Here is a 13838-nt window from a genome sequence, read left to right as displayed (position 1 = left end):
TTAGACGTTGTGTCCTCAGCACTTGTGGGTCTTTTTCCCACTTCCTTTTCTTTGTTTTCGAAATAAATTTTTGTTAGGAATTTGAATGCTTAAAATTAGCATAAATTGCTGTTTCACAGGCGCAAAAGCCACAAATCCAAAGCATGCAAATTAACTAACTTCAGTGACACAGCTCAGGACACAAAGTCAAACACAAAGGAACAGAGCAACACAGAAACCTCCCAAACCACACTAGTGTAAATGCCCTCCACGCGAGATATTTTCTGTTGTAGGTACCTATAGCTACAAAAAATGCATTATTTCTTTAAAAAAACAATTATAATAATAATCAGAAAAAGGAAGGTATAGAATTCTACTTTGGCAGGGCAAAAGCAATCTTTCCTTTGTCTCTTAAAACCACCCACATCCACAAGATTTTGGCATTTAATCACTTTCAAGGGAGGGCTAACCATGTGTCAAACAGAGTTGAAACTATAGGATCAGAAATTTGGTGTCAGCCTAGACAAAATCAGGTCAAAAGTTACTGAGGAGAAGGCTCTTTAAGCTCTCTTTGAAATGCTCATTAAAAATTGTCTAGGATTGCTTGGAAGGAAAACCAAATGAAAGCTGTGAATACTCACTGTATCAGTTAGCATAGGCAGCGATCTTATTAATGTATGCCTTAGGGAGACCTTTCATGAAGAGTGATCACAGAATAAACTTTGCACAGAAAAGTGCTTACATTTTTGTCTTGGGAGATTTTTCCATGGGCTTTAATCAAGCTATCAGTTTGAAAGGCTCTTTCTTTTAAAAACAAATGAGAACTCACACACTCAACCGGCCCTCAATTTCAAACCAAGCTTGTATCATGTGCTTTGGTTTCAGATCACAAATACATCTAACTCAAACGGTTATCAAAGAAAACATTCTATTACATCTCCTAAGAATATGGCACAGGTAAGAGCAGTTCAGTGCATCTAAGATACCTCTTTGTTTACACCTGGAATGAGCAACTTTCAGAATATTCTTGCAAAATACACAAAGTTCAGGATACATATACAATGCAAAGCTACGATACTACAGTATTTGATGTATGTCAACAGGAAAAGTTCCTAAAAAACCAGTCATGCAGTTTTTGTGCCATGGGATAGATAATGGCTATTTCGTAGAAATAGATCCAACTGGCTCCATTGGAGCAGCAGTATAAATATTCAAAATAGAAATAATAATAGGCCCTGATGTGAAACTTTTTTTGTCCAAATATTGTCTCTTCTGCAAGTAAGTAAAGATTCAGCTTAGGAGCTACTATATCTTGTTATAAGCTTATACTGTCCTCAAGGTTGGAATTTATTGAAATGTATCACATCGTGCTACTATTTTTTAATTTAAGGAAGTCTTTTGAGACATTTTAGTGGTTATTATTAATTAAAAACACACTCTGAAGGTACAATGGGGATTTCTATGCAATGGAATTTCCATATGGTGTAGTTCTTAACATGCTGTTCTTAGAATGCTGCTTAGCGAAACAAGTGGGATCACAGTTATGTTCCTGAAGAAAAAATAGCAACACATATATAAAATGGAGCCCCTCTTTTCTCTCTCCTTTATCCACATCTGCTCTGTCTTCACACCTACTTTCCTCCAGAGACCCACCAGTCTGCTTTTACCCAAGGTGGATGTGCATCAACTTTCCATGGAACTTGCCTGACAAACTTGTATTTTTGCTTGTTCCATGTGAAAAGGATAGAAAGTAACGTGCTGTGTCGAATGGAGATCACAGATTGGAAAGGTTTATTTGTCCGAAGAGAATTAATCTTAAATAATCAAGTGCAAAAGTGCAAGTGAGTTGCTAAACTGGTCTTCACTCTGAACTGTTTTTCTTCCGCTAGTTCAGATTTTTTTTTCCCTCTTAGGGCCGTTTTGTTGTGTCCTGTCTACCAATATTGGCCACTGTCTGTACCATAGACAAAAACATTCACCTTGTTGGTAGTATCTTATTACACTTCATAGAAGAACATATACAAGGAAGAGGAAAAAACTATACCAAATGAATCAGAAGTGATCAATGCTTAAAGTAAATACAACAGCCAGCACTGGCAAGAATCCACAATTTCAATACATACAAGTGTGGCAATCATAGGTGTTCCTCATGTAGTAGAATTTATCTGCATATTAATACAGTATTATACAAAACCTTGCAGGTCTGTTAGAACAGCGAATGGCAAAACTTTCATCATAACTTAGATTTGTGAGTGAATCTGCATTAAAGATATTCTGCATTTTAAAAGTGCCATTTCTCTCTCTCTCTTTCTTCCTCCAGAAGGAGGTGGAATAAATCCACAACAATCTGATATCAGATAAGTTCAGCTGTAAAAATTTTTGGCCAGGTCCAGTGTATTCTTTAAAGAGTGGCAAATTATGACTTCAGTAATAATGTCAGTGCAAAGTATGCCTCTTTCCTTTTAAAGAAACCAGTGTCTACAACTCATTTTGAGAATGTGTGACTGTGCTTATGTCCCTCTCATAACAAATAAGACACAAAACTACACACTCCCCCAAAAAACTACAAGAAGTTGGATGATCCTCTGAAGTTCTGACCTTGCATCACAATGTGTGGATCATTAAAAACCAGGACCCCTCCTCGTTAGCCCTCGTGGGCTGGCAGTCCTAAACCATTGCTTGGAAGTCATATAAATAACCTAGCAATAAAACTCTGACATTAATAATGAAAATGGTAGCAGTGTTTACCCTTTGAATCCATGTTCACCTTGCATTCCTTACAACACCTTTAAGAGATCCGTTAATCATAGTATAAGGATGTTATCCACTGCCTTGCCAGTCATTTTTTTAACAAACAGTCAATCCACTCATATGCTGAGTATTTCAAATTGAGTTCCCATAATACACTGCACTTGTGACCTTTGGATCATTACATGAAATCCAGCGCTCAGAAGGAGAAGTTGCAAAGAGAGGCTGTTGATCTCTGAAAAAAATAAAAGATTCCCACAGTTCTGCTTGAAAAACACCCCATATACAATGTACCCTCTTCTTCTGCATTCTAGCAATAGTCTTAAATCATAAATTAGATTAGTCTTCCACCAAATAACTTAAAAAGGAGGGAATTGTAGCAGACCAGTTTTGCCTGGCTCAATGCCAGATAGCAGCCAGTTCATTTAGAATCCCAGTCACTGTTCAAAAACTGAACTTGGAAATCACATTAATGTTGAAAAAAAATTATCTTCACATCGATGCAGGATTTTTCCAGGTTTTGGGGTCGGAAGAGGGTAAACCGAGATGGGAGGAGAATCCTATGAACAGTGAGCAGGATCTATTTCACGACCGTTGGGTGCACCGTGTTCTGGAGACGCCAGCCGTGTTTGGTATTGCACAGGTAAGAAGGAAGTACCTCTCGACAGTCTGCCGCCCAGATCAGTGATCTCTGCACATCGGCAAGTTCACAAAAGTGAAAACATTGAATTCTGTCATGATGGAGAAACATAAGAAGATGCCGTACAGGAAAAGGCACACAATTCCGAGCTTCTTGTCCAGCTTCCATTTGTTCATGTGGACACCAAATACCTACAATACACACAGTCATTTGCTCAGAGTAAACTGCAATATCACAAACATTTACAATCAGTGGCCAGCTCCTTTCTCAATAGCGTGACCATGAAATTTACTTTTCTGTTGCTGAGTGCCATTGACTTGCTTGAAGAATGTTCTGCTCTCAATTGCAACGTATCATTTTAGGATATTACTATACAGTGCGCCAGATGTATTGCTGGAGTAAACTGGCATAGCTCCATCAGCTGCACTGATTAATACCAGCTAATGATCTGGCCCAGTATTTTAATAGTCAGTTCATTCCGGCAAGAACAATTCCATTTAATTCTATGAGATTCATAACCCTTAAACTTTTCAATGGCCATCTCCCTTCTGTGTGTCTAAAACAGCTTTCACCTGTGTACCTGGGCCTGCAATTTGCAGGTGCAAACACCTTAGTATGCTTTAAACAGTCTGATGCTTGAATATGAACATGTCAGTTTTGTTGTGTTTTATGGTAAACTCATATCTGCCCAGCTGGAGAGTGGATTGTGCACAAGAGTAAATCTGGCTTCATTTCTACCATGGAAAGTGACTAATGATTACTAGTGAATTTCCCGGGGCTCCTCTCAGGAAAAAACATACAATGTATGAGACATCTTGTGTCAGGCCAGATAACTGCTTGCAAAGTACCAGATTAGCCCCTGGAAATTTTAGAGTAGGAATCAGCAGTACCTCTCAACGGGACTCACAGCAATTGCTGCTGCTCTAAGAGAAAAGGAGCACGTGGAGAAAAAGCAAACGTCTATAAAATTACTATCTTGGAAATGAAGAACAAGAGATAATATACATACGGTGACAAAAACTGATGCCAGCAGCAAGCCAACGGAATAGATAAGTCCTCTGCTGTTTAACTGGATCTGAAAAGAAGGAATTTTATTAAAACTATGTGAGAAGTTTGAAGAATATAGTTAATCTCTGCTAATTATTCTGTAGCCATAAACCACAGTTTCTAAACATCTCCAGCAACGTAAAAGTCAAGTAAGACCATTACATCACTGTTTTTAGTCCACTCCTCATTCCAGAAGAAGGTGTTTGATCAAAGGGTGACATACTCAGAGCCTGAGAGCATTACAAAGCCTGCCACTCCCACCTCAACTTTCTTACTTGTCTCTTCATTATACCATGAGAATGTACCTTCCTTCTGATTGACTCCTGTGTGATTCCTGCAAGATTAATATGGGGAAAGGCCTTTTATCCTCACCCATCATTTGATTTTCCAACTATCATGAAATAAATTCCAGGATAAAAATGTCCTTTCCCCTGTACCGTTATTAGGCTGCATAAAGGAAACAAGATGTAATCTAATAGTGCAGATTGGCATAGTCAGTTTATGTCATTAGAGGGGATCTCAATTATCTAGTGCTAAGGCTCTTGGTTCTGTTTATCTAACTAGGGCTCCCATCACCCAGCGTATGAAAGCATCTCACAGTTGTTAATGAATTTATCCTCACAACAGCCTTGTGAGGTAGGGAAGTGCTATTATCCCTACTGGGCAGCTGGAGAACTGATGTGAAGAGACTAAGTGAGTTACTCTGGGTACGTCTACACTACGGGATTATTCCGATTTTACATAAACTGGTTTTATAAAACAGATTGTATAAAGTTGAGCGCACGCGGCCACACTAAGCACATTCATTTGGCGGTGTGCGTCCATGGTCCGAGGCTAGCGTTGATATCCGGAGCGTTGCACTGTGGGTAGCTATTGCATAGCTATCCCATAGTCCCCACAGTCTCCCCCGCCCCTTGGAATTCTGGGTTGAGATCCCAGTGGCTGATGGGGCAAAAATCATTGTTGCAGGTGGTTCTGGGTAAATGTCGTCATTCCTTCCTTCCTCCGGGAAAGCAACGGCAGACAATCATTTCACGCCCTTTTTCCCTGGATTGCCCTGGCAGATGCCATAGCACGGCAACCATGGAGCCCATTCAGCTTTTTCTTTTCTTTTTTTTTTTTTTTTACAGTCACCGTATGTGTACTGGATGCCCCGGACAGAGGCGATACTCCAGCGCTACACAGCAGCATTCATTTGCTTTTGCATGATAGCAGAGACAGTTACCAGTCATTCTGTACTGTCTGCTGCTGGTGTAAATTGGCAATGAGATGACAGTTATCTGTCGTTCTGTACTGTCTGCTGCCATCATGGGTGCCCCTGGCTGAGATCGGCTGGGGGCGCAAAGGCAAAACTGGGAATGACTCCCCGAGTCAATCCCTCCTTTATGGTTTCTAAAAATAGAGTCAGTCCTGCCTAGAATATGGGGCAAGTGTACTAGAGAACCAGTGTATCAGAGAGCACAGCTGCTCCGTGTCAGATCCCGCAAAAATGATGAGCTACATGCCATTCACGGGGGGGTGCCCCTGCAACAACCCCACCTGTTGCTTCCCTCCTCCCCCAACCTTCCTGGGCTACCATGGCAGTGTCCCCCCATTTGCGTCATGAAGTTATAAAGAATGCAGGAATAAGAAACAGTGACTTGTTAGTGAGATAAAATGAGGAGGCGGCAGCCTCCCGGTGCTATGACAGTCCAGGCAGGACATTAAGTGGTGCGGAGGAGAGGAGCCTAGCATCCCGCTGCTATGATAGTGCAGGGAGGACAGAATCTTTTCTTTACACAGGAAAGGGAGGGGGCTGATGGAGCTCAGCCCCCAGTTGCTATGATGAGGATGGTTACCAGCCGTTCTGTCCCATCTACTGGGAATGACCAGGAATCATTCCTATTTTTACCAAGGCGCCCCCGGCCGACCTCACCTGAGGCAAGCCAGGAGCACTCATGGGCTGATGGTGACGACGGATATCAGTCATATTGTACCGTCTGCCACCAGGGAGGGGAGAGGAGCGGATACTGCTCTTCACTGCTGCAGCATCATGTGTATCACCAGCATTCAGTAGACATAGAGTGACATTGAAAAAAGTCAAGAAACAATTTCTTTCCCTTTACTTTCACGTGGTTGGGGGAGGGAGTAAATTGACGAGCTATTCCCTGAACCACGCCGGACAATGTGTTTGAACCTACAGGCATTGGGAGCTCAGCCAAGAATGCAAATACTTTTCGGAGACTGCTGGGGACTGTGGGATAGCTGGAGTCCTCAGTGCCCCCTCCCTCCCTCCATGAGCGTCCATTTGAGTCTCTGGCTTCCCTTTACGCTTGTCACGCAGCACTGTGTAGCCTGTAGATTTTTTTTTCAAACGCTTTGGCATTTCGTCTTCTGTAACGGAGCTCTGATAGAACAGATTTGTTTCCCCATACAGCGATCAGATCCAGTATCTCCCATACGGTCCATGCTGGAGCTCTTTTTGGATTTGGGACTGCATCGCCACCCATGCTGATCAGAGCTCCACACTGGGCAAACAGGAAATGAAAATCAAAATTTCGCGGGGCTTTTCCTGTTTACCTGGCCACTGCATCCGAGTTCAGATTGCTGTCCAGACCAGTCACAGTGGTGCACTGTGGGATACCGCCCGGAGGCCAATACCGTCGATTTGCGGCCACACTAACTCTAATCCGATATGGTAATACCGATTTCAGCACTACTCCTCTCATCGGGGAGGAGTACAGAAACCGATTTAAAGAGCCCTTTATATCAATATAAAGGGCCTCGTAGTGTGGACGGGTACAGCGTTAAATCGGTTTAACGCTGCTAAAATTGGTTTAAATGTGTAGTGTAGACCAAGCCTCAAAGTCACCTAGAAGCAGAGAATCGAACTCATTGCTCCCAAGTCCTGGATTAAACCCCTAACCACTGGACCATCCTTCCTCCCTTTACGTTCATATGAGTCTGTCAGAGCTGTTATTGTTTGTTCCTTTAGGTACTTTAATTGTTTTTTTCTAACTGACATATCGGAGAATTCAGCTCCGGACTCAAGCTGGTCGAGTCAAAACTCTCTGCTTCAATTGGCCCATGTACCTGGAAGGCCAGGTGTTTGCACTAGGATTTTAATGAGTGAGAGAGAAATGTACAAGAGTCTTTTCCTTCACTGGAAGGTTAATACCTTCCCAACTGGAAGCAAAGCAGCTGGCCATTGTGGAGTAGATACCATAGGCTACTGCAATTTAACCCTTCAGACTACTGAATTTTTTAGTTTCTCCATCCAGTTAAAACCTTAAAGCCTAAATAATCTTAAGACTGTCTCAAATTCTGCTTATGCTTTCCTGGGTACACCTCACAGAATAAGTTTCATTAAAAAAATTATTGTATATTATCATGTAAAAGCAAGTTAATGTAGAGAATTTTTGCTGGGTAGATGCTGCAGTCTATTAAAGCAGTATTCCTGAAGTGCACCATTAGCAACAGAGCATTATAAAGTAACTGAGCCAAATTTAGTCCTCCACTCAAATCAATGGAGTTACAGAAGGGAAGAATTTGGCTCATTCTGTGCAAAGAAATCATTAGCAAAGTTCAGCTAGAATCAACAGGCCTCCAAAAGGCAAATCATTTCGCTCAGTTTAAGATTCTTTGTAGCAGGAAGTCACTTTACACACTACAAGCATCTTTAAAAGATACTTTAAATGAGGACATTTCTAATGTTTCTCTGGGTGTGTTTATTTTCATTTAGTGCCGGAATATTTCCAATAGCATAACTCTATGTGTTACTGGGATCAAAAGGACAGCTGAAAGTGCAGCGTTCTTCCTTCAGTGGGCTCATTTCCAGCTCTTAATTACTCAGCTGGGTCTACAGATGTATACAGAGCAAAGCAAAAGCATTAGTCCATTACTGCAAATGATTTGCAGAGCAGAAAATAATTCTGAGGATACAAGTTCATATACCTCTAACAATGTGGGCCTTGTGTTTTAACAGCTGGATTTCTGTCTGGTTTGCAAAACTGTCCTTAATCTAATGAGCAATTCAAATGAGAATTTTCTGTGACAATGTAATTTACTCAAGTGCCAACAGGGGAAATAATGGTACACAGTGTATCACCAGCCATCTTTCAGCCCTCACATCCTCTCAGCTGGATTATAAAGTGGCATATCTGTAAGAGAATTAGGAATTGTAAATGCAAGGGACAGCTAAGAACTCAAGAACTACATGGCACAGGATTCCTAAGGCACTCACGGAGTTCTACAATTACACGCAGGCCAAACTCTGGGCTCGTGACACAGGTGCAGATCCACAATAACTCCATCGATTTCAGTCCCCCAGTGCAACTGAGAGTAGAATTTGACTAGAAAGGAGAGCTCAATTCTGGCATTTGGCAGTCACAATCCTGCAATAAACTCCATGAAGGCAGATCCCTAAGCAGGCACTACTACTTTTTCTGCTAGATTCCACTTCAACTGGCATATTTAATACCGACAGTTATGAAGTGGATGTCTGTGCTGGAGGCAGGATGCACCTACATGGCAAGATCAGAGTCTTTCACGGGCTTGAAGAGGAGATTGTCTCTTATTTCGTGCTTGTTCAGAGCCCAGCACAACAGGACCTCTGGAAACCATTGGAATGAAACTAAATTATAATAATGAGAACCGTTCATTAAATTCGTATTGTTGCTGTAAACTGGAGATGTTACATGACCTGTAGCCCAATCAAATTCTGGAATTCTGTTGCTGCCACAGATTAACAAGACCATCATGTGTTATTCTCAGTAGTATGACTGCCCCAGGAAACTAGAACACAGATTGCTTCAAAACAGTAAGGCCAAATCTGGCATCACCTATGGAACTGAAGGAGGGAAAAGTACTGATCCTGCTTTTAATGTAAACTGCAGGCTGCAAGTGCTACCCACGGAGCTGTGTGCTTGTGTAGCTGTGGCTGGAGAATGGAAGAAGGCTCCTGAGCCATTTCTGCTCACAGCATCAATTACCACTTAACAGTCCTCGCAGTTTTTCTGAAACAACATTTTCTCCTAGGGTTGGAAGGTGTGTCTGCCTCCTTGTCTGAGTTCTGAGGACCTTCTCCAGTACTTCTCTCTAAACCTGTCTGCTCTCCTCTGAGATCCTCACATTGTGCATGCTGTAATTATGGCGAAGGAGGTCTGGACAAGATTCCCTTCCTGGCCTGTTGACCATGCTGACACTTCCTCTTTGCTGAGGCTAGGCTTGTTGCCTTTGGACCACTCCCATCCTTTCCTGACCCTGAACTAGAACAGCAAGTAGTCTTACTGGCTCAATTAATGACGGTAGTATGGATTTACACTGGTGTAACCGATATCAGAATCCAGCCCCTAGGGGTCCTGCAGAGCTGTCAGGGGCTGACCAAGAATCACTAGGTTTTGTTGTACAATAAATCTTGTTTGGATTTTGATTAAAGGCTGTTTCTTCCAGGCTCCAATATATTTAATAGCTGGTGGTATTAAATAACGCAGCTAAAGTGGAATATAGCGGAAAAAGAAATAAACTGAAGCAGCTGAATGTTTTTAGCATGGAAAATACCTGCATTCAACATGAAGGACAGATGGTGCTTCTCAGAGACATGACTGGACTGGTTTGAAAACAGGAAATGTACCTTTGAAAGCAGAAAAGTTCTTAAACCTACATCTAAAATGGGCCAAATGTTGATATATAAAAGGACAATTGTTACAACGATTTGTTTTTCAGCCTGTCTGAAAAAAAATCCTTTTCTTAATTAATTAAGAATTATTAAAATGTACTAAACATATGTTAAGCATTTATTAATCTTTTATACACTATTTATAAATGGAGCCTTAAGAGAAGGCATGACCATATGATCTGCTGGTCTTAAAACCCAGCAGGCATTACAAGAAGGTTGAGTTTATAAAGGGTTAATAAGGATTAACAAATGTTTTATTAAATGATTACTCAACTGTTACAGGGCAATGGATTGCTTATGACCCCTGTAACAACCCCCTATAACACACATGACTCAAGACTGTAACATGTTTACAATGTCTATTAATTATTTATTAACAGAAACTTAGTATAAAGTGTGTCTCATCTCACAACAGCAAATCAAATAATCCAATAACTGCCACCCATCGCAACACCTCAAGCTGGAGACTTGAGCATCAGTTTTCATGTAATGGAGTTGCATTAGGAGAGATGAACTCTCACTCCAGCCTGACAGTTCTTGTTTTCATCATTAGGTAACTAGATATGCTTCTATCCTTGAGTCAAACAAAATGATCCATTGTACACAGGCAATATGCAGCAGCTTTTCTTTTGTGAGGCTTGGCATCCTCCTAGAAAAGGATGATTTCTTGGAAGTGATGGGAGAATAGTTGTCTACTTTAATTTCCATGTCTGAGCACTCTATGCCTCTGTGATGGGGTGTCCACCCCCACACAAGACCTGAAGGGATAAATTAGGCCAATTAACCTCTTGGCTGCACCTGGAGGAAAGCTAGAGCATGCTAGGGCCTAACTAGCTAGGGGAGGAGCTGGGCAGAGTCTATACAGAGAGGAAGTTAGCAGCAGATAGGGGGCTGTAGCCAGGTGAGTCTGCGGTCACACTCCCTGAGACAAGGGGGAGAGCAGGAGCCTGAGACAGGCAGGGTAGGAAACGGTCAGGTCTGAGAGGGATAGATCTGAACTGCAGGTTTGAGGGACCCTGGATTGGAACCTGAGGTAGAGGGTGGGCCCGGATTTCCCTACTAACTACTGCAAGAGTGGCAGAATCAGCACAGTGGAGACTGCCTGATACTCTGAGGATAATATCTGAGAAGGAGAGGATGGTGGTGACTTGGCTGGAGGGCTAAGCCACGAAGGAGAGGGACTGCAGCTCTGGACTAGCAGGACATCAGTTGCAGAGCGACTGACTGCAGCAATGGGCTGAGTGACTACTGGACAGGGACGAGTATTTCCCCAGATGAGGCCCAAGGAGGTGCTGCTGAGCATTACAGCCTTGTTGCAATGAAAATCGTTACCTGAGCCTTTTTCTGATGGCAGGATTAAACCTTTTCCATGTAAACAGAGAGAGATAGTTTCCTTGGGGAAAACAATGCTCGCCATGGAATGCACTTTGTCAGGAAGCTCAGTTGGCTGGAATTGATATTGCAGCTGTATTTTCTGGAACAAAAACTACAATTCACTGGGCAAAAACCTTGTTGGGAAATGCAAAGTGTTATACAAGCGACTGAGAAGAAGTTTCCATGGTGGTTTAGGAGTCGGAAATGTGTCTGTGGTATGCCCCATGTGGGCCTAACAAAGTGGAAGGACTCAGACTGGAAGGGGGAAAACTGGAAAGAATCTGCTGGTAGGTGAATTGAGAACAGACAGCAAAACTGCGTAAAGAAAGTTACCAATACAAAACTGCCCACGCGTCAGATTTTTACCTTTTGCAAACAGGCACAGCTCCTGTGGTTTCCTCTGACTAGGAGCGGCATTGATTTGCACCAGCTGAGGAGTTGGCCCGCTGCATGGATATAATCCATTTTTTTGTTCCAGCGTCAGCTCCTGTTTTTGCCTCCCTCCTGCTGCTGCGGGGTGTGTAAGTGTCACTGAATACTAGGATCCTACAGGACTCTGTCATCACGGGCTTTACATTGGGCAGTCAGAAAAGGAGCAGGCCTGTTTGAGATTAAGGGCATTTGGATCTGGAGTGCGATGCTGTTCCAGTTTTTGAGGGGCTGTTGCATGGGGTTCTCACTCTAGGAGAGAAAGGTCTCTTCTCAGCAGGGCTGAGCTCATTGCCTGAGCAGCACCGGGGAAAGAGATTGCAGCTGCGCACACTTAGCCAGCCAATTCCTAGCCCTAGCTGCACTTCTCATGAAGACACCTGAAGCCACCCCCCTAATATCAATGAAAACACAGTAGCTTTTGTTCCAAAAGACTGTTGTGATTCTTCTATCCCTGAAAGAAAGACAAGATGAGTGCTCATGGGGCCAGATTTAGACCTGGTGTAAGCAGGTTGCACCTCCCTTGCAAGTGCCTGCCTGGGCCAAATTATTTGTGGTGTAAACAGAGGTGTCCAATGACATGTGACAATAGGGCAGGAAAGCAAAGCAGGTGTCAATGGGCTCCTACTGCTTTATTTTACCTGCTTAACCAGCTAGATGTTTTCCCCGGCACACCCGCTTCTGTCACGTGGGGTGTAAGTTATGCCCATTTTACATACACACCTATGGCCAGAGCGATGCAGGTCACACTGCTTCATCGTCTTCCAGCCAACTTACTTCTGACATGTAACATACACTGCTGTTCTCCTCATCCCACAATATGGCTCAGTGTTTCACTGGCTTTACTGGCACATAGTTTTGCTGTTGTAGCCTTCTCACTGGCTCCTTTCGCCAACCACTATAATGCTGCAGCCTGACCTATTCCCACTAGCCACAGGGGAAGCCTCAATGGCTCTGAAATGTGATTCAAATGGTTAGGCAAAACTGTTCAGACCTCCCCAACTTTCAAACCTAAATTGGAAATAGGGTGGCCAGATAGCAACTGTGAACAAATGGGACAGGGGGTGGGGGGTAGTAATAATGATTGGAGATATACCTATCTCCTAGAAGTGGAAAGGACCTTGAAAGGTCATTGAGCCCAGCCCCCTGCCTTTACTAGCAGGGTCTAAGAGACAAGTGAAGGTTTGATTGTAACATGGGTAGGGCCTGGGTAACAAGAGTTAGCAGATATGTTGGCATGGACTTCAGAACAGGTTAGGAATCAGAGCCCATACCCAGGCTCCCCTGTGAGATTGTACTCTTGGTTGCTAGCCTGGGCAGAAGTCCGTGCTGCCACATCTACACTACTATTGTCACCTGTGTTTTAGATTAAAGCTAACCCGGGTATGCTTACCCATGCTGCAATTACACTTTGACTTGCAGTGTAGACGCATCCTTAGTTGGATTTACCCTATTTCCAACCAACACTGCTTCCTTCTAAATCATAGAGGGGAAAAAAACCTCAACTCCCTCCCTTTATTTAAAAACAGGAAATCCTTTCCTGGGAGACAATTGTCTACAAGCAAAGCATGGTCTGGTATTGAAATCAGGAGAAATAAACTCTCCTTTGAGGTTTGGCTTGTAATCACATAGCTAAGCAGAACAAGAGAATACCCTGTGTTGACTGATTATGGTTGACAGGTTTGCAAGTTCAAAACATATACAGCTTGAATTTAAATGAAGTGCTTCCCTTCTTCCCTTTCTTGCACCGCACATGCAAGGATGCTACCATGAATTCCAGATAGCTCTTGCAGTAATGAGCAGTGAAGGGCAACCAGCCTAGCAGCATCTGAAGTTGAATAATAGGGAAATAATGTAATTCCAATCTCCAGTTCTGTTCTGGAAATTGCTGAGAGGAAAAGGACTTGCTGTTGCCAAAACCAAAACTGATTTTGCTCCAGGATCCATAGATGTAAGAAATTATCT

At 42.7% G+C, this 13838-nt stretch overlaps 1 protein-coding gene across 2 annotated transcripts in view; it reads right to left on the bottom strand.

Annotated features, from left to right (window-relative positions):
• Nucleotides 1–2032: 2032 nt before the first annotated feature.
• SLC24A3 (solute carrier family 24 member 3) overlaps nt 2033–13838 on the bottom strand; it is a 355771-nt gene continuing 343965 nt past the window's right edge. For both annotated transcript variants that reach the window (XM_030558108.1, XM_030558109.1), the window contains exons 16-17: nt 4377–4442; nt 2033–3558 (exon numbers count right to left, since the gene is read on the bottom strand). In XM_030558108.1, the coding sequence (XP_030413968.1) occupies nt 3409–3558; nt 4377–4442 (216 nt within the window). In that variant the 3' untranslated portion in view covers nt 2033–3408. The remainder of the gene's footprint in view (nt 3559–4376; nt 4443–13838) is intronic.

Source organism: Gopherus evgoodei, chromosome 3 (assembly GCF_007399415.2).
Source record: "Gopherus evgoodei ecotype Sinaloan lineage chromosome 3, rGopEvg1_v1.p, whole genome shotgun sequence".
Lineage (NCBI taxonomy): Eukaryota > Metazoa > Chordata > Testudines > Testudinidae > Gopherus > Gopherus evgoodei.
The sequence above is the reverse complement of the archived record's forward strand: the minus strand, read 5'-3'. Positions and strand labels throughout refer to the sequence as shown.